Below are 22,500 nucleotides of genomic sequence, written 5' to 3'. Positions count from 1 at the left end.
AGATAAAAGGATAAAAAAAGGGTACTGAGTTCAGATAATCTACTTGGATATCCAAAGAAGGAAAACACCATTATGTCTTACAGGTTCATTTTTTTCAAAGGTGAAATTCTTGGTATATTAGGTGATGGTACTGTGAGGTCCAGAGCTGTCGCCGAGACCCTCAGGGCACCCTCGCTTCAAAACAAAAACCTACACGACGCACCGGGATTCTCAGGAAACACAGATCCAGCGCTCCTGATTCAAACGATCTTTTATACCTTTTTCAGAAGGTACTTTATGTCCTTGCCAGAACTGTAATTACTAATGTAAATAAGGCATTGCTTTCTTTCTAACTATATGTATGTGAAACCTCTTCCTAATTTGCTTACAGAATTATTAACCATTCTTCAGGTGTGAGAAAACACATCTGACTGTATATATACGCCCCTCCATTTTCTTCTAATGTCAAATTCTACTTTTGTCAGAGATTTTGACTCTGCCTCTCACTCGCCGCCTCGTTATAGTACTTCTGACCAGATCCACTGCTGTAGCAAACTGTAGCATTTCTATTGACTGTTCTCAGTGATGTAAGCAGACAGATCCTCATCTCTGATAAGCCTTTGACAAATTCTTTTCTTCTTCCTCATGGGAAATGGCAACAAGGTAATGGCCATATCACAGGCCTTCTCTAATCATTGTTATACTGTACCTTCGTTCACTAAGTCAAACTGCATCCATGTTAATTTCTGCAATAACTGAGTCTGCATTAAGGTAGCCAGGATTATGTATATAACTGAATCCATAACTTTGTTACTGTTGCCTCACCACTCTCATAAGTGTGATAAGAAAATGTTACCACCTAACAGATGGGTCTGAAACCTAAACTTTTGAGAGTGTAAGCAACTTTGGATGTATTTATGAATGAGGGCAGAAAGAATATGAGCCAATGTTCATTCTGTATATTGAAACAGGTATTCTAAAATCCATTCAGCAGATCCTGGCTCACTAAATTGATGGTCTCTAACTTTAACTACGGCCAGGGTATTGAATTTTTCTTTATCTATTGGTCATAAGGATGCCCATTCTTTTAGAGGCCTTGTAAGCTGTGACGTCAGTCTGAGAGACAGAAGATTCACTATGCAAACGCTTATGGATTTAGGTCACCCAGCAAGGCCCCAAAGAACGCCCTGTTAGAGAGAAAAGAGAACAAGGACCCGTCTAAGGGTGTGCCTTTTCTATTTTTGAAACTCCTGTCAAAGCAATTGAAAATTAAGGTTCTCACGTGCTGGTTCTGGCAGTATGACTAATCCAGTTGATAAGATTTTTAAGTTTTCACACAATGACTTGCACACATAGGTCAAGTCAGTGTGTGAAAACTTGAAAATAAAGAATGGACTTAGTCATTCTGGAATTATGACTAATTGCAGATGACAAGCTTTTCAAGTTTTCACACAGTGACTGGATACATGTCTGCAATTGACAAACACAGTTAGAATATATCTAGCTTCTCTTGGGGCCAGATTGTCCTAAACTGCCTTGCAAGAGACGAAGAATATGGTACCATGATTTTTTCAAACTCCCACCAGGGAAATTCTTGAATATAATTGTCAAGAAGTGGTCTGACTTCCATCTGAAAATAGCATAAAAAAAAAGCCCAAGCTAACAATGTAATTGGGCCCCGGACCTTGAGTATGTGGCTTTTTCTGTGAGAATAAGGCTGGGTCATTTGAAGGACGATGAAAAATGAGATTATGGCTAACGTGTTCTAGCTTTTATAGATTTATAGACAGAATGGCTTAAAGGAAAATCTAAAAATTAAATGAAGCTCAGCGATGAAAGATCATTTTGAAGAAAATGAACTTTCAAGTCAAGTTGTTTCAAGTATGAGAATCTTTGGGTTTCTTCCCATGAACCATCAATTATGTACAGCAGAAAGCCTAATTCATGGTGTAATTTTGTTAGCAGCAGGATTTTCCATTACAGATCTGAACTTTTTTCTTGGGCAGTGTACAGGGTTATCTAATATTCTCATCGCTCGAGAGTTTCTTCTTTATATTTCTCCTCATCTTCATAAATGGTGATCTACTTCCAAGGTAAAGCATGGTGACTGCAACCGCAACATGCACTCAAGGAATTTGCTACAAGAAGAAATTCGGGGCAGAAGCTTCCTTGGAAATGTCTAAGGCAAGTGAATTAGGTCGACTCCTCCGAGAAGGAAAAAGGCGTCTAGTTAAAGCCAATGCATGGCGGAAATTGCTGGGGAAGAAGTTAAACCCTAACAAAACTCAAATTATGATTTTACCGGGTCTAGGACACTAGAACCCCACCCACCCATATCTTTCCATTGACAATGTTTCCTTAATAACATAGTTCTTTTAAAATTCTTGGTGTCGTTCTTGGTAACAAATACAATTTTGAGAAACATCCGGTGTGTCTCTTCTTCAGTTGCACAGAAGAACAGTCTTTCGAAATTTTTGGAGACCTGCCTATCCTGAGGAAATGTTTTATTCTTTTATTCTTCTATGTTTTGATCACTATTTCCTGTTTAGTCTTCAGCAGCTGACTCGCGACCTAAATTGTTGGACAAAAAATTGAGTTCCATTAAATTTCTTATCCGTGGTCTTGATAATTTCTGCCACCGTCGTCCAGTTAGCTCATTTTATATACTGTGAAAAAATGTTTCATGTTTCATTTTTCATTGCTGTTGCAGCCAACCTGTGGAATGATCTTCTTAATCAAGAAGCTGCATTGTTTCAAGTTCAGAAATTCAGAGCTGGTACAAATGTTTCTTGGATGAGCGGGCCGACATGAGTCTCACTTCATATTGTGCTGTTTGGCACAGTTATTTTACTCTTTTTATTCATCACATCTGTTGTTATTTGTCCTATTTGTCTTTCTTTGCTATTTCTCTTTCATGGTTTTCCTTTTCTTAACTGGGCTGTACTCAGTACTGGGACCCTTACGCTTAGGATTCTGCTTTTCCAACCAGGGTTGCAGCTTGGCTCTTAATAATATTAATGATACTAGAAAGCTGTCGTAATAGGGAGCCTCGATGGCTCGGTCGGTACAGCAGCGGACTCGGACTTCATATGAAGTCTGTGTCACGGGTTCAAATCCGCAGCCGGTCAGAGGGCGGACACTTTGCTATCCGTGTAGACACCCCGGGATTATGCATGTAATCAACGGATAGGTTTGCTGAAAGCAAATGGGTGTTACAGACAAATACACACACAAACAAAGCCACTCCGACATCTTCTGAAAAAACATAACAGACGCCTTACACGTCTCGAACTGTCGGCCTAACCACTCACGTCTCTTCGCTGCTAGGAGAAAAGGAGCTGGGGATTTGGCACGATGCATATACACATGTGCTACCGGGGTCTAAGCGATGTCAGGCAGGGCAGCCGATCGAGGCTGCGGCCTACCCCAACGCCAAATCAAAGACCTTCAAAAAGAAGGCATCGTGCTTACCCCATATGAAAAATGGGAAAAAGCACGTTAAACGAAGAAGAAGACTAGAAAGCTGTCGTAATTCTCAGTTACGGAAGTGTGGCATTGCTTGTCTTTAATAATATAAAACATAATTGAATAATATTTACGATAAATATGAGTGACAGTGCATTAAATTCATTAGAATTTTCAAGTCTGGAAATCTGGCTGGCAGCACCCCTGAGAGAGAGAGAGAGAGAGAGAGAGAGAGAGAGAGACTGTAACGTAGTAGAAATCTAAAAAAGACATTGATTTCTTTCTCTCAGTAACCAACTTCATGTTTTTCTAGGTCGTAATTGCTGAATTAAAAAGTTGATTATGTGTTTTGCTCTGAAACTGGACTCTGTAACCGAATATAAAGTAATATCATTGAAATCCCACCTCACAAGAAAAGAAAGAATATTCAATGGAGAACGTACCTCCTCATGATTTTATGGTCTTTCTTATTATTACAACTATGATATTGAAATTAAAAATATACAGAGCTGACTCGTCTGATTTCATGTTTAGTCGCGGGAAGTGTCTCGATCAAAAAAGCGACCATCTCCCTGCTTCCACGCTACTATGAGATTAATTATTTGCCATAAGGGTAACTAACTACTCACCGCTTTTAGTTGGGATATTATTGTCACTCAAGGTAAGTACGGGCCGGCACATAATTCAAATTGCACACTGCCAACAATGAATTCAGCTGTTTCAAAATTAACCAGATAAAGGCGCATATCATTAAGACTTAACGAGGGCCATATGATGTCATGCCCTCTGAATTAGACATGTAGGCCAAGTTAGTTTTGAGGACGTTCCCTCGCCAGAGTGACAGACTATCGAGAGTCTGGCACGAAAGCTAAAAGACGAGACCGAGAGGGAGGAATCAAGTTGATGCAATATCAAATCTAGTAAGAAACAAGTCAAAAATGCGCCGAAGTTTCTTCAGCGCAATCAAATTTTCTGTGCAGTGTATAATGCTGTATGAACCGCGGCCCATGAAGCTTTAACCACGGCCAGGGGGTGGCCTGTCCTATAGCGTTGCCAGACGCACGATTATGGCTAACTTTAACCTTAAATAAAGTAAAACTACTGAGGCTAGAGGGCTGCAATTTGATAAGTTTGATGATTGGAAGGTGGATGATCAACATGCCAGTTTACAGCCCTCTAGCCTCAGTAATTTTTAAGATCTGAGGGCGGACAGAAAAAAGTGCAGGCGGACAGACAAAGCCGGCAAAATGGCTTTCTATTCAGAAAAACAACACTAGAAAATACCACTGCAATGAATTCTTGCCTAACTAGCAGCGGTAAATGAGAGAAATACTGGGGAGCAATACTTACGGAGTCACCGTCGTAAACAAACATATCCAAGTCTATGGGAACGGGACTATCCACAACTTCGTCGATTGTTTTTTCATAAGAATCTTTGTTAAAAGTGGGCTGTTCATCATTGACATCTTCTATATTGATATTTGTTATCTGTAAAGGAAATGGGATAAGATAAGAAGAATATCCGAAATTTAAACATAATCTTACTGTGGGAAGAATAACAAAGAACGCACATATTAACCACCAGCCTTTGCGACTGACAGCTGAGGATTTCTTAACAAATACCTCTCTCTTTTTAGTTTTACCTCAAGTTGGCGTGAAGAAAGCTAAGGTCAAAGACGCCCAGAATATTGACATACAAGAAAGCTTTTTATGTATATGTATATGTATATATATATATATATATATATATATATATATATATATATATATATATATATACTGTATATAATATACATACATACATACATACATACATACATACATACATACATACATATGTACTGTAGAATCTACAGGTCACTTTTTACCAGATACATGTGTAATTGTAATAGCCACAGTGCCCTCTTAACTTCTCGAATCCTTCGCGCTTTTTTGTATACACTTGTCACTACAAAGCCTTAAGATCCAAGTGCAAGAAATATGAAGAAATTATGATGTCCGGTAGCGGGAAACGAACTCTGGTCCCCTAATCACAACGAGGTACCATCGAGGTACCATCGCACTGAGTACTGATTGGTCGAGAGAGCAACAGCTGAACCATTTAGGATCGAAGCTTTGGGTACAACGGGCATGTACGACAACCTGTGAAGCTATGAATAAGTAGTTAAATAAATATTCGAAATACAATACAATGCTTAGTATTTATCTAAATTTTTCTTTATAAATTTAGTAAAATCTTACATTCCTGTTCAAGAGTAAAAAATAAAAAAAACTGAAGAGAAAAAAAAAATTATGATAATGTATGTAAAAGTGACATTTATACATCGCCATGATTGTACAAATATACAATTGTCTGTTTATGTAAACACACACACACACATATATATATATGTACATATATATTGTCACAAATATACGCTGCTCTCGCCTCTCTGTCCCCATAACATAGGGATCAGATTGCAGTCCATTGTGAGGTCACTACCCCTGCCCGATGGTATGGAAAGCAAGGTGGTAGGAGGAACACAGTTTTGAGAGAAGGGTCAAGGCAGGTAAATGAATTAGCTTAGCCATATGAAGGATAAGCATACTACTGTAGTAACAACTTTATACCCTTGTTCCCAAGATCAATATCCCTGTGCTCTCCTTTTGACTGGTCTTAATTGTTTTTCAGGAGTGTCAGCACAACTACTCCAGGCAAGTCGCCATTTCTGTAGCTGGAGGACTTATAGGACAAACATCATCTCAAAAGACTGGCTGAGAGACGCCAGTCCCTGCTCAGCTCTCATCCAGGCATAACCTCTGCCTAGTATGTCCCGATCCTCGGGCGGTATCTTTCGTCTTGGCACACTGCCACACTGTAATTGGGGTCAGAAGCAACCTGGGCTGCAAGCAGTCCCAGCATTGTTAACTTGAAGACCCATTGGAACAACTAGCTGTCTTGCAATAGTGCATAATTGCAGTTTTGGAGTGCCCAGTAAGTCTGAAATTAAAAATTAAGCGCCAGTTTCTGTTTCTCTCACTGAATCTCTTGTTTTCTTTTCAAGATTTCATCTCCCAAAGTAAAATCCCTTGTTGAAGATTTACAGTATATGTGTGTCCCCCATATGCATTAAATCTATTGATGAAATAATCTTTTGCTCAGTGACACAGAGTAAACATCCCTTCATTGTGATAACTCACTGTAAGTGAGAGAATCTTTTATGTAGAAATTCTTATCTGGGAAATCTATCTCCAGAGACGTGTTATCTTGTCCCCTTGTGGTTCTGTCACTGATCTTTCCTGTGAGAAGTTGCCTTAGAAGATAATTACTTCAACCTTGCTACAAGCAAGCCCTGCTTCTGTAACTGAGTGTCAGAGTGACCATATATAGTCACAAGCCACGGCCTCCACCTTGCGTTAACATTGTGTAAAATTTTTATTGCATTCTGAAGGCCAATTAACTGTAAAGTTTGTTGCAAGATTATTATTGCACTTGTTTTGCTAGATTGCATACCAGCCAGGATTTATTCTCCTTGTTAGAATTGTGTGAAATAAAGTAATCTGACATAGCTACTGGCTTTCCTGGCAACCTATCCCTTTTGTTTAAATGTAATTTGAAGGTAAGTTCTTCCTTTTGTTACATTTGCTTACATATCTGGTCCTGGGGCAAGTGGTCCATAAGGCAATTTTTAAACCAATATTAATTTCATCTAGCCAAACCCAACCAAATATGTAACAATGTATATATATGAAAAAATCATAATTGCATATAATGTCAAATTTGAGTGCATATGTGCAAATGCCAGACACTAATTACGGCTCGAGGCTGGTGTTGGGCGGGGCCTCAGGGGTTTGAGTAAGGATGATACTTGGCCTTCGCTGGGCGCTCTTGTGTCACCTGAGAGGCACGGTGTCCGGCGGGTGGAGGCGTGCTTTCTGATCCCCTTTCGCTCGCATATTTCTCCTCCAGCTGGAGGGGAGCGTATGATGTGGCTCTTGTTGGATATCTAGGGTCTGTTTCTGAATAGCGATGCATATAGCTTCAGCTATTAAAAGGCTACCATAATTTCCCTTTCCGTGTACGACCTGGGCTCCTTCGATCAGCTCTCGTAGGGATGGTCTCCTATCGTGGGCATCCAAACAATGTTAATGTATAACCCCTTGATTTCGGTGAGACAGGATACGTCTCCGGAGGGTCGTTGTAGTGTGCCCGATGTAGTTTTGGCTGAGAGATTTACACAAGAGAATACGACTTTATGAAGATTCCTGCAAGAGACTTATTGATGCCACTAAAGCAATTGCTTTTATTGAAAATTATTTAAGAAATAAGTATGCCTTAAAGTGTACATATTATGTATGTATATTATATATATAAATATATATATATATATATATATATATATATATATATATATATATATATATATATATATATATATATATATCACAAAATAGGACTCACAGCTTTTACTGTGTATATATATTCATATTACTTAGTGCATCGGTTCCTGAAGAAGAAGACTGTATGTCTTCGAAAGCTTGCATATTGTAAGTTAAAGAATCTGGAATCTAAAGCATCTCGTCTTATTGATGCCTAATATGCACATTTCCCCATCGGCTCTTCTAAGAAAATCTTTGAATATAATATACTTTAACATAGGAAAATAACTACTTCATCAAGTATTATATATAAATGTAGCCTATATATATATATATCTATATATATATGACTGTGAAATATTTTCTGTTAAAGCAGAATTTCATCAAATATAAGGAACCCATAAAAACGTCAAAATGTAGAAAGTAAATGCTATATTTCAAGAGACCAACTGTTTCTCTCATCAGGCAAATAGTGAATGAGAAAGAGTTACAGAAAAGCGGTATTAATACCAGAAGGTCCATAGGTTAGCCGTTACGTCACCCAGTTGACAATTTCTCTTTAATCTTCTTAATCGCTGGCTGGAGGAAGATTTTATCTATATTATGTGTGTATATATATACATATATATACACATACATACATACACACACATTATATATATATATATATGTATATATTATGTGTGTGGATATATATATATATATATTATATATATATATATATATATACATATATATATATATATATATATATATATATATATATATATATATATATATACTGTATATATATATACTAAATACAGTAGTTATTTTCCTATGTTAAAGTATATTATATTCAAAGGTTTTCATAGAAGAGCCGATGGGAGAATGTGCATTAATGAAATTCAAAGTTGAATGATTATCGCTGACATGAAAGAAATAACAGAAAAATGAACTCCAGATATTTGAGCACATTTGAAATGCAATCTCTCCGGAAATCTTAATCAGCATTATGGAAGGGTTGGGTTAAGAAAGTTCATAATTCGGTAGTCTTGGAAATAATCTTATAAAAACTGTAGACTTCATAAACAACTCAATAAAAAGCACGGTTTAAGTAATGAGCAACCAACAGTCATCAGTTTCCGTTACCCCTTTGGATGCATTTCGTAAGTATTAATCATACAAATTTCGGTTCTTTAATTTTTGTTCGAGGGCAATGAGTGCTTTAATTTTCTCGTGGTACAGTCAACAAAATTAAGAATACTGCGGTCTTGTCATGACTTCGTCTTTTTGTTCTTTTTTATCTGTGATACCATTCCTTCCAGAGATATTTTTTAAAGCAGTTGTTCAAATTTTTCTTACTATTTCGCAGTATACATTTCCCGCGATTGTAATGATAAATAAATGAATCCCCTTCCCAGGAGAAAACGCATAACTTCAGTGTTTATGACACAATCTTCTGCTCAATAAAGCTTTCTTACCGTTGTAGAGCTACTGGGGTCAGGTGCCACTGTACCATCGTCAAAGTATTCCTGGGCAGTGACAGTAAGTGTGAAGAACCTTGTATCTTCCTCATAGTCAATTTCCTTTACCAATGTGACGTTACCCGAGATTTCATCTATAGCAAAAAATCCCTCATCATTACCTGTAGAAAAAGCACATTATTATTACACGACTCCTGGAAACAGAAAATATACAGGTCCTGCACACATATTAGTCTAACTGACTTCAGTAATAAACGTGTTTATATTGACTGCTATGCATCAAAGAACTGGATAGTTGTCAAAATATGGCGAACAGTCCTACTTCTCACCCGTTCCTTTAAAACCTTTTTCCTAGTCCAGAAATATTTTACAGTTCTTTGAAAGTAACACAATCAAAGTATCACTACCATTCCACAATATGGCAGTAATTCAATCACACTATGATCACCACTCCACAGCATAGCAGCGATTGGATCATACTATGACCACCATTCCACAGCAAGGCAGTAACTCAGTCACACTATCCCTACCATCAGACAGTATGGCTGTATTTTGTTCACAATATAACTACTATTCCACAGCAACAGTATGTTCAGTAATTTGATCACACCATCCCAGAGCATAGGAGTAACTCAGTCACACTATCACCACTCTTCCACAGCATAACAGTAATTTGATCACATTATCACTACATATATGGCAGTAATTCAATCACACTATCACCACAGCACTATTCCACAGTAACTGTACGGCAGTAATTCGATTACTCTATCACAATCATTCCACAATATGGCAGTAACTCTGTCACACTACCACCACCAGTCCAAGTATGGCAGTGATTCAATCGTGCTGTCACCAGCATTCCACAGCATGGCAGTATCGCCAGTATTTCAGAAAATATCACCAAATGTTTGTCTGTTTCCATTTTAACCCTTTAATTACTCTTTTATGCCCCAACAATCACCTCTGCAACCTATGTACAGGTATCTAGGAGTAAAGATGATAGATGATGGTAGAATAAGAGAAGAGCCGGACGACACAAGAAGGAGGGAGGAAGGTAGCTGGGTGTATGCAAAGGACTGAGATGAGATTTTGTGCCCAAGGAAAAAAAAAAAGTATACCTTAGTTTAACCAGACCACTGAGCTGATTAACAGCCCTCCTAGGGCTGGCCCGAAGGATAAGACTTATTTTACGTTACTAAGAACCAACTGGTTACCTAGCAACGGGACCTACAGCTTATTGACGAATCCGAACCACAGTATACAGAGGAAATAAATTTCTATTACCAGAAATACATTCCTCTAATCCTTCGTTGGCCGGCCGGAGAATCGAACGCGGGCCCAGGAGAGTGCTAGCCGAGAACGACACCGACCTGTCCAACGAGGAACTAATGAGAGCAAGGTTGTAATGTAAACTAGTAAAAAATATGCAGAAGTTTCTTCTGCATAATAGAGTTTTCTGTACGGCGTATAATGGTTGTATGAAACTCTCGATGTGCTGCAGTATGGAACTCTCAACCACGACCGGGCAGCACTCAGTTGCTCCCCAGATGCGGTCACGTGAAGATGCGTCTGCGGCTGGCACCTCAGATGCACGATCATGGCTAATTTTATCTTTTAAAACAAAACTATTTGGGGAGAGAGGGCTGTAAATTTGGTATGTTTGATGATTTGAGGTGGATGATCAATGCACATTTGCAGCCCCTAGTCTCAGTAGTTTTTAAGATCTGAGGGCGGATAGAAAAAGTGCGGACGTACAGACAAAGCTGTAAAGACTGGGGTATTGAGTGACATACTGGCTGGGTGTTAACTGGTTTATTGGTAGTTCCTTACTGAGATAAATGTACAGAATCTTCGAAGATGTTATTGACGCGTGCGAGCGGTAATGCAGCGTCTACACACAGACAGGTAAAACAGAGCTAAAAGGTTCAGACATCTGTGGCGATATCAAGAGACATGATTAACATACGGTGATGAAACACACATCAGTGGAAAGGCCAGGAAATTCTATATATGGCCAATTGCTTGAGATTCAAGACAGATCAATGGATACAATGCAGTAGCATAATATATGTGAAATGGAGAGACATTTGGCGTCTTCACAAACAGAAACACACGTACAGTTTGATACAGAAGATTCGTTGGAACATTATGAGTACATGGTTAGAATGCTTGCATGGCAATAGAAGTAGTGGTGATTGTACACACATTAAGACAACAATGCTTAGGGAGAAACAGACGGAAATATTGTATGGTTGAAATCGCGTTCCTGTAGAGAAAGAAAACGAGACGCGCCTGTTTTGTCCTGTCCATTCCGATGATGACGATTGACGAACACACGAACACACACGTGTTTGGAAGAGACAGCGTCGGGGCTCTTACAAAGCCATCTCAATAGTTTTCCTTTACAGAAAACTAAAAGGACTTATAGAGCACATTTTCTTTGTGGAAGGGTGTCATGATGATGATTATGGATCATACTTTCACCAGTTCTGTTGCATCTCACTTGCAATCCCATCAAATGCTTAAGTCTTTCCATTTTTACGTGCTTTAATTGTCCGCTGTACATCTGCAATAGTTACTTTTACAAGAATCCCCAAACTTCGAGTAGCTGCTAGCACTTTTGCATCATTCAGCTCTGCCTCTCTTTCATTTTCCACTTTCAACAAATCTTCAAAATTCGCTCTCCATAAACCCAAAACTGGTTTCACTTTAGAAAGCGTCTTTCTGTTTGCATGTACTATCCTGAGATCTATCTATACCTTTTTTCCTTAGACTTTTGTTTGCGTTTGCTCCCTATTTTTATTACTTGCCATGTTTCTCTCTCTCATTTTCTTCTTGATAATCCTTTTCATCCTCTTTCATAACTGTTATGTAATTTCACTTCAGAATGCAATTTTTTTTTTTTGCTAAATCTGATTTCCTTTGTTTCCATTTCCGCCTCTCATCCCAAGAACACATTCCCTGCTGACATTTACTCCTGCTTTCATGCCTTTAACTCTTGTCCATATTTTCTCAATTTTCTCTTTACACGCTCTTCTCACCTTCTTCAAATTAAGGTTATTTGTTTAATTGCATTTATAGCCAAATCTCAAGTTCCCTCATCTCCAGCTTTATCTTATATCTATTTTACATTCTATTCGGAACTAATATTGTTAAAATGTAAGTCAAGGCACTGACCCTCTCATCTTTATACTGATCAACTTGTTTCCCGTTTTCTTTGTACTAACAAAATCTACCGAGCTCTTCATCATCTTCTTTTACTTATGCATTTTTAAGAATATCCCTCTTTGGGAACAAAGTCTTTCCATCATTTGCCCCCTCTTTCAAATGACATTTTCATACTTTCTTCATTCCCAGTTACTCCAGGAATTCTGCACCTGCCGTGAACACCATCGCTTTTTCTGTCCCAACCCTGGAATTTGATCACTTTGTTCAACCAGCCTTTCGTGTCCTCAAAAACGAGACAAGTACGTATTTTTGTTAAAAACTGTGAAAGCAGGGTACAGCGAAGATAACAAAGAAATATCTATGTGGATAAAGCAAAGAAAGGCAACCTTAACTTTCGTATTCAGTTTTTACAAGCATTTGTTATCATAAACTCATGATTATGTTAATATTAGCATACTCATAACTCTCTCTCTCTCTCTCTCTCTCTCTCTCTCTCTCTCTCTCTCTCTCTCTCTCTCGGCACATAGATACATAGGATTATCTAGAATTTAGAGTAAAAATTTGAGTACTTGTTTCGTGACTGCATTCAAGTTCTAGACTTACAAAGCATAACATAAGTTATAAACAGAATAAATATAAGGCAGGGTGAGAGCAAGTCCATATAACTCTTTCAAACAGAGAGAGAGAGAGAGAGAGAGAGAGAGAGAGAGAGAGAGAGAGAGAGAGAGAGAGAGAGAGCATAAAAATAATGCATACTAAAGGCACATAATGTACTCTTTTCTTTCACACAATGTTATATGCAAAGTAAGCCATACCCTGTCTGTATATGTGGTTCATATGAAACTTTATATGTTGAAATTTCATAACTGCATTACACACTATGTATACTTATAGTGCTTATAGCCCCGATGGCCAAGTCGGTAGAGCAGCAGCTTCGGACTTCTTAGAGGTCTGTGGCGCGGGTTCAAATCTGCCACCGACTGGTCAGAGAGGCGGACACTTTGCTATCAGTGTAGACACCCCGGGATTATGTATGTAATCAATGGATAGGTTTGCTAAAAGCAAATGGGTGTTACAGACTAATACACACACAAACAAAGCCACTTCAACATCTAAAAACATAACAGACACCTCACACGTCTCGAACTGTCGAACTAACTGCTCAACTCTCCTCGCTGCTGGGAGAAAGGGAGCTGGTAATTTGGTACGATACATGTACATGCGCTACCGGGGTCTAAGCGATGTCAGGCAGGGCAGCCGATCGAGACTACGGTCTACCCAAAAGCCAAATCAAAGTCCTTCAAAAGAAAGCATCGTGCTTACCCCATACAAAAATGGGAAAAAGCGCATTAAAAGAAGAAGAAGAAGATATTTATATTGGTTATTATCAAGAAAGTGATAAAATAGATAAAAAAATGAGAGTAGCTAAGGTTTAGAGTCTTTAGAAATTTCCTGTCGTGTTTCATGTACTGCGTTCAGATGATTAACTGGTTGTCTCTCTTCCTGTATTAACCATTAATGAAAAGTTATGGAGCTCAAATAGATTTTGTCATTTATGAGCTTTCATATAAATAAGTAAGAAGGTTTTATTTTTTACTAACTTTGTTTTTCAATTACTTTATTCAATATAATTCTTGCAATCCTTCTCCCTTAGTTATAACTTTTTTTTATACTCAGTTATTAATCTTGCTAAATTCTCACTGATATAAGTGAAACCGTGAGTTATGTCACTGGCAATTTTCCTGATCTGTTTTCAAAGAGAAGAGACAAGCTTCCAAAATTTGAACTTGCTTTTACTAGGCAAGAAATACATATAAACTTTATGAAACCTATTTTGAACTTAGCATCCAGTCTTTTCCTATATAATGTTGAAATTGAAGGTCCCTTACCAAATATCCTAGTTCTGGCAGTCATTTTCATGCGCTGAATTACTTACCTTTTCATGAAATTACTTTCCTGTTTGGACAAGAGCGAGCTTTCTTCAGTTAACTGAAAAACAGAACAAGGTAATAACAAATTATATTTCAAGATCAGTAGCTAAGGAAATGCTAAACAGTGCCTGCTAGGACAAACCTCCTGTGATGCTGTACTTCACGTCGTTATTAATGCCAAAGTCGCGATCAGCTGCCTTGACGTAATAGACGAATCTCTGTTGTGGGTGGAAGATGGATGCACCCACGGAAGAAATAAGACCAAGTTAGTCACATTTCCGAGTTTAGATAGATCTTTATGTAATGCACATTACATAGAGTGATTTATTTTGAAATTTTATGTTATGAAAAGAAACACGTTACAGACAACAACAACAACAACAACAACAACAACAATAATAATAATAATAATAATAATAATAATAATAATAATAATAATAATAATTAGTAAACCATTGACGCCAGCTTTCCAGGTATGTAATGGTTTCAACACTGCCATCAAACCCTAATTTGCATGCTAGTTCGATATAAAATTAGCAATTGCCATGTGCCCTTATATGAACCAACTTTCCCATATAGCTGCCATGTTACGTGACGATGACGTAATCCATTTGCTTGGCAGCAAGTAGTACCTTTAGCTATTATCCTCTGAAACACTATTTGTCTGCATTTGCTGCTTTTTACACACACACACACACACACACATATATATATATATATATATATATATATATACCTGTATGTATATATATATATATATATATATATGTATATATATATATATATATATATATATATATATATATATATATATATATATATATATATGAATGACTTTTGCTGTAATACCACAGTTGCAACGTTCAAATAGCGTTTATGGTATTTTTATGTTCATATATATATATATATGTATATATACATATATATATATATATATATATATATATATATATATATATATATATATATATACATATATATATATATATATATATATATATATATATATATATATATATATATATATATATATATATATATATATGTTGTATGACAGAGTATTCTAAGGTAACGTAGACCAAATCAGTCGTGTTTTTTATTTAAGGTAGGGACTGGGTTTGTGATTGTTACTGTCATTGTCAGTTATCTTGCTTTAGTAGAAGAAAGGTGAATTACTTTATGAATAACGTTTCTTTCTTTATTGTCTTCTTGTCACAGTTCCATCGCAGAGTAAACCAAACCGTCTAGTGGAAATCGTCTATAAATGAGACGAGAGCTGGTGAAAAAAGTAGTCTTATATATGATCTGAGAGAGAACTTTCAACACACTTGTGCATATACTAGGTTATCAGCCTCCCTCACTTGTTTACTCGACCCAGTCTGACTCACTTCTCTCTGCCAGTCACCTTTTTTTGTCCAGCTCGGGCGGAAGTGCAAACATCATGGTCATGTCATGGCTAACATCATGTCCCAACCACGCCTTAGTTCGCCATCACCATCGTTGTTCACTATTCACTGTCATCATCCACTAGCCCTTCATTATTCATTTCACTATCACTGTCCACGGTAAGCCGATTCTGAAAAGTGCTGAGTCAGATCTAGTGCTTCTGCTTTTGCGCATATAAGCCAAATATGGCTTTTATGAATCCTTTTTGAGGAAATCGTAAGCATTTCTTGGCTAACTACAGATGTTTTTCAATTATATTCTGTGATAAATTCTTTCCCATTTTTTGCTTTTCCATTCAAACCACGTATATGTGAGTCTATTTATATATATATATATATATATATATATATATATATATATATATATATATATATATATATATATATATATATATATTATAAGTTATAAGAAGTCGCTGCACAGTGCGCCTCCCCCCACACCTAATTTACCCTTTGTTTATTGAGAACTGCATGGCCGATCGTATTTGACCTAGAAATCAGAGCACGGTTATCAACATTTCGATCTGTCCTTCTTCTTATCTGGAACAGATATTGAGATGCCACGGATAAAAAAGGGCAAAGAGAGGAGACTTAATGCCACTCCCTTAAGCAGCTTAGCCCAACTAAGCTGCTTAAAACAGCCTTTCTAAAGGCAGATTAAGCTGCTGAATTGTCTTACCTTCGTAGGACCGGGGAAGAGGCAACCAAATCGCTGACCACCTGGCGAGTGACACATCACGGGCACGACGAGGCCGGAGCCCTTATAAGGGAAAGACAGCCAGTAGCAGTTAGTTAGTAGTGTGAGTAGGAGGCATGCAGTAGCAGTCGTAGGGGGGACAGCCATACACGCGGGCGAGTGGTACATTTGCTGAGAGACCATTCATTTCCCCTGTCCGACTCCAGACTCCAGTCATCCTCGAGGGACAGCGTGCATCACCAGTGTGATCGCCCCTCGTCATTCTTCACCAGAGACCCGCTTCCCATAAGGTAAAGTGCAAGTAAAGACTTTTCAGTCACGACCATTTGCCCTTTAGAAAGTTTGGAGTATCAGCATTTCACTTCTGTCCTTGTGCCAGTTTATCCAGTGCCATTTCCAATGTCCTGTGTTTGAGTGTAAAGTGGTCATTCATTCCTCGAGTCTTTGGCACCTGCAGTGCAAACTCGAGTCATATTCAGTGTTATATTGTTCCTTTACTGGCGTGTAATGTGTAAATCTCTCTTGCAGAGGGACCTATTCGCTGTGGACTCATCTTGGACTGTGCCTTGCCCTTAGTCAAGACTCCAGTAGAAGGATCTTCAGGCGTTGCATGCCCTTTATCAATTTACTTATCCATTTTCCCTTCAAATGCTTTCTTTTGTAAATATAATTCTTTAATTTATCCAGATGTTTATAACACATTTCCTTGAAGTAGAACCTTCAGCTCCTAAATTCACCCCTTTTTCTTATTTTTTACGATTTCCCTTTACGCAAGTCAGAACTCCAAGGCCAATTAAATAAAGTTTCCGTTGCCGGCCTGTAAAAATACCAATAACCCAGGGAAATACGTAATTATATATATATATATATATATATATATATATATATACATACATAACCTGTCGCCATAATGAGTACAAATATACTGATTTTTCTTCATGATTAACTTTTTCTTACCTACATTAGCCTACATATTAAATCTTTAAAGAACTGAAGCGATAGTCCAAATGTTATAGAAGAGTATTAGAGGCAGAGGGTCCTTTTTGTCGAGCCTTGCATAATTATAGTAGGTTCTCGTCATAAAAAACAAAAATTTTCGCTATAAACTTAGCTTCATAAAACAATCTGCCGACTAACTTCAAGTCCCAAGCAGTTTTCTGAAGAGAATTATGTGACCGTACCTCTCAATCACAAAACAGCTAACATATCGTGTCTTGTCTGCCTAACTAAGTCTTGTATAATTGTCAGCATATTGTGAAACGCCAGAACTGGCAAAAAACTTGGGTAAGGGGTGACCCCTTCCCTTTTTGTTCTGATGTTTTTCTATAGTTACTGACAGTGGCAGAGGTCCTACCCGCTCCATGCTATAATGATGGTACGCATACCATACCTCAGCCACTGGTAGATAGGGGAAAGCTAGCCAGCCATCAGGAAGCCCGTGAAATTTGCTGAAAGAATGCACTGAGGGGCCAGACCAGCAAAATACCACTAGAGAAGATGCTGCTCTTGGAGGAGCCCTTCAAGAGAATACCGTTAGACCTGACGGGACCGATGTTGCCACTGTTGGAGAGGGGCAACAGGTACATCCTGACAGAAGTGAACTTTGCTACAAGATATCCAGAGGAAGTGGTACTCCCTAAAATATAAATAAAACGTGTAGCAGAGTAGTATTCCCCAAGGAAATTCCCAGTAACCAAGGTACCCATATTACTTTTGAAACGGTGATGGAGGTGAGCCATCTGGTGAACACCAAGCAGCTGACTACGATGCCATATAACTCAAGGTATAATGGATTATGTGAAAGAATCAACTGTTTGCCAGAGCCCATGCTGAAAAAGATCTGCCGGGAGAGGAACCACAATCAAGTACCAGATTTCCACATCATGCTACTGTATTGAAGGACAGTGAGAAGAACGATGCAGATTCTCTAAGACGAAGTGTGCAATACTGACCAGTACATTTTGGAGAGAGCTGAGGGATCAACTAGAAGATTCTTGTCGACTAGCCAAAGAGAATCTATATGCGGAACAGGGACTCCAGAAACATCAATGCGACAAGAGGACCAGAGATTGTTAGTTAAAGGTGGGAAAGAAAGAGTTATGACTACCACCAGAGACAAACAAGTTGATGTAATGGAGAGGTCCATATGAGGTCAAAGAGTGGTTAATAGCATAGACTACAAGACTGTTGTTGGTGGAGAATTGAAGACTCTTCATGTGAACATCCTCACTGTCTACAGTGAGAGGGAAGTGAATGAAGCAGCTACAACTGTCATTAAGGAAGAGAGATGCCTGAATGCAACCATCGCTGAAGAGGAAGACAAAGAGGACCACACAATTCTGGATGAGGGCGGTTAGAACTTCATCCATAGAAGGAAGGGGAAGTACATTAAGATACCAACATTAGCAACAACCTAAGCAATCAGCAGAAGAAGGAAATATTGCAGTTGCTAGAAGAATATCAAGATATCTTAACCAGCAATTCAGGATGTACTTTCTCGGACGAACACTTCATCAAAATGACTACAAAGCAGCCTGTCAGAGCAAATATTTATCCAATACCCCATGCTACTAGGGAAATGATCCAGGAAGAAGTTGGGGAGATGCTATAAGGGTGAGGAAAAAGGATGAATCAGACAAGTTCTGCGATTATTTCTGTCATATAAACACCATAGCCAAATTTGACATTGCACTGATCCTGAGGCTATGATGGTGAAACTTCTTGTTGGTAAATTTTCCAACAAGATGTGCTTATTCCTGATGTAAGAAGCATCATTTAGTTTCAAGTGGATGTTGCTATTTTAAGAAGACACCTTGTAGAATAATGAACTCAGCAGCAACTTTCAACAGGGTGATGAATAAGATGCTAGCTGGAGCTAAGAACACTGACCATTTTGAGGACAGCATGTTAATATATGGGAAGAATACATCAAAGGACTCAAGAGCCTATTCCAGCGGGTGAGGGAGGCAGGTCTGACTCTCTAACCATCCAAGTGCTACATCAGGTATAGCAAAGTGGAATTCCTCAAGCACAAAGCCAGTTGTAATTTGGGTAGCCATGGACTTGGAGGCATATCCCTGCAAGTTTGCAAATGGCATATTTCCAGTTGCTTATGTAAACAGGAAACTCAAGCATAACTGGTGTAAGTTCTGCACAAGCATAAAGGAATACCTAGCAATAATATATGCAGTTAAGAGATTCCATCTGTACCAGTATAGGGTGGGTTTACAGACCACAAGACACATGATTGCATGTAATGATACAGGAGCTAATGTCCAATGATAGTGAGGTGGGCTATAGCACTCCAGATCCGCTTATTTCTGATAATTTAATAATTTACTAAGCTGTTATTTAAATTTTTGTATAAGTTTTTTTTTTTATGTTCCAAGACATGTAAATATGTTTTATTAGAAGCTTAACGTAGTCTGTTCACTCAAGATATTTTCAGGTCAAGCTGACCTGAAAATATCTCTGTGGGAGTGAGTGAGTGCGTATGTCAGAATTTTTGAGAGCTGGAGACGATCATATGAATAGAAGCCTATGGTTGATGTAGCTAGACAAGACCACAAGAGCAAGACAGGGCAAGAGCAAGGCAAGTTTCAAGTCTCCGAAAAGAAGAGTGTAGTGCTTCCTGTTTATCAAAATTTATTTTATCATTTTGAATCGAGAAATAAGTCCTTCCAAGGGCAATCCCTGACTACTGCTTCCACGAGTATGACTGGTCAGAAATTTATAGTTACCTCCTGGGTTATGTCGGTGCTAAGTGGTGCAAATAAACTTTATATTTCTATAAATAATTTCTTGTTTTAATCACACCAGGTACGAAGTCATTGGGCACTGCAGTATCATACCGAACACCATTGTGTGACACACATCCATAACACTTCTTGAGTGTTTCTTTATATTCATACCATACAAAAAAATTTGTTTTATTAAAAATACCTTTGCAAATATGATCTAAAAAACTATTTCTTCTCTATAATTTTGAAAACAAAGAGCATTTAAAGTATAATCTTTTTTTTAAGATTAAGTCATTCATCTTCATACATGTACAAACGAATTCATTTAACAAGCTGTGCCAAAACCATCACAATGATACACCTAACAGCTGTTCCACTATATTGGCCTCACACCTCACTCCTGACCTGCTGAAGCCGAGCTGAGTATTTCCTTTATGTTCTGAAGCCTTTTAAAAAGAAAACATTTCCCATAAATGTTTTTTGTTCTTCAGTACTAATTCCCTTCCCCCATAAATCTTTCTGGTCTATACATTGAAATATCTTACAACTTCAGTGACTGAAAAGTTGATATGTTAAACTCCTCAGTCATCTTTCAAAGAAAGGACCTATAAGCAATAAAATCTCAGATCATCCAGTAAAACCTAAAATAAAAAATACATGCCAAATAAAATGCCATTTACTGCAATACTTAGGTAGTCTACATAAAAAAATTTGCCCCTTAGTGTCCCCATTCTTATCTCGTATGTTACAATGGTGAAGCAATATTAAATATCTATGTACTGACACATAAAAGGAAGTGACCACTTAAGTGCCACAGAGAGCTTTGCTTTGTTCTTCTTTAGGCTTCCTATTACTGGGCCTTTGTGAAATCTGTCACTCCCAGAGTCAGACCTGCGATGAGCAATATTTTACTTTCCGTACTGTCAGAGAAGTTACTATTCATGCCATGATACTGTAAAGTCCCCGCTGAGCGGGTTTTCTGTGGTGATGACCCGTTTTCTTTGCCTCTTCGATTCGCCGCACCTAGATTGGCGGGTCACGTAGACCCAATCATTTAAACTATGTGTAATGTATATAAATATTTACCTGTCTCCAATTTGTATATCATGTGTTCCTTTTTCTCAGGTATCAGATTGTATTCAACTCAATTTCTGTCCATTTGTATAACTCAAAGTGTATTCGTTCACTGCATTTATTGTTATTGTTATTGACCTTGTAAAGTCACCAAATCGGCGCCAGGATAGTGTTTCGGCGGCGCCATTAATTAAGTCTCCGCTGAGCTTGTTTTCTTTGGTGACTTCCCGTTTTCTTCAAGCTCAATTAGTCACGCCTAAAACGTGCCAGGTCACGCATTTTAATCATTTTTACTTTATGGTATTTATACGAATGTCACACGTTGTGTATCACATGTTTCTTCATTCACAGGCATCAAGACTGTATCTATATTGTAGCTCTGTATGTTTTGTATTGTAATTTGTACTCGTTCACTGCATATTATTGTTTATTGTTTCGACCTCAGGTCACAGTCAATTCCATTGTCTCACGGCCCGGCGTCAGTCGGCCGCAATATAAGCTGCCTGGATCTGTAATAAAGTAGCAGTAACTTTTACCTGCTCGTTTCTTTGACACCTTACAACCTCAGGTCACCCTTGTTCTCATTGTATTCCGCGGCGTGACGTCAGTCTGCCGCTATATAAACCGCCTGGGTCACCAATAAAGCAGCATTAACTTTATCCTGCTCGTTTCTTTAGCACCTCTTAAAATACTCATTACGAGTTATCTTAAAGCGGAATACTTGTACTACACTGGCATGTTGAAAAAGGGAAAAATAAGCAGTAAAATAACCAGGTGAAAAAGTTGAAATCAAGATACTTATTTAGCACATGAGCCCTGGACTTTGTTTCCTACTGTAATAAAACAAAATGGGAAAATACTCACGTCTGCAGGCCCCTCAAGTATCTTTGCTGTAGGTTCAGTATGCACCCAGTAAGGCGGAGTGTCCCCTTCGTCAAGCACGAAGAGAAGTACCGTGTGATTGGAGCTTTTTTCTGTGTCGAATTCATCTTTGCTCTGCAAAACAAACAAAGAGTTGGATAGAACCTCTTAATTCATCACAGATTAGTTTTTAGATCAAATCAAATTGACTGTCCCGCTATCAATTGAAAAGCCAAATATTTTTCTTCTTTGCAAAACAAACAGAGTTGGATAGAACCTCTTAATTCATCACAGACTGGTTTTTAGACCAAA

At 38.1% G+C, this 22,500-nt stretch overlaps 1 protein-coding gene across 1 annotated transcript in view; it reads right to left on the bottom strand.

Annotated features, from left to right (window-relative positions):
* LOC136840235 (protocadherin-like wing polarity protein stan) overlaps positions 1–22,500 on the bottom strand; it is an 87,074-nt gene that overhangs the window by 47,068 nt on the left and 17,506 nt on the right. The window contains exons 6-9 of the mRNA XM_067106839.1: positions 22,192–22,323; positions 14,514–14,589; positions 9,267–9,430; positions 4,795–4,932 (exon numbers count right to left, since the gene is read on the bottom strand). Of these exons, the coding sequence (XP_066962940.1) occupies positions 4,795–4,932; positions 9,267–9,430; positions 14,514–14,589; positions 22,192–22,323 (510 nt within the window). The remainder of the gene's footprint in view (positions 1–4,794; positions 4,933–9,266; positions 9,431–14,513; positions 14,590–22,191; positions 22,324–22,500) is intronic.

This window comes from Macrobrachium rosenbergii, chromosome 7, assembly GCF_040412425.1.
Source record: "Macrobrachium rosenbergii isolate ZJJX-2024 chromosome 7, ASM4041242v1, whole genome shotgun sequence".
NCBI classification, from domain to species: Eukaryota; Metazoa; Arthropoda; class Malacostraca; order Decapoda; family Palaemonidae; genus Macrobrachium; species Macrobrachium rosenbergii.
The sequence above is the reverse complement of the archived record's forward strand: the minus strand, read 5'-3'. Positions and strand labels throughout refer to the sequence as shown.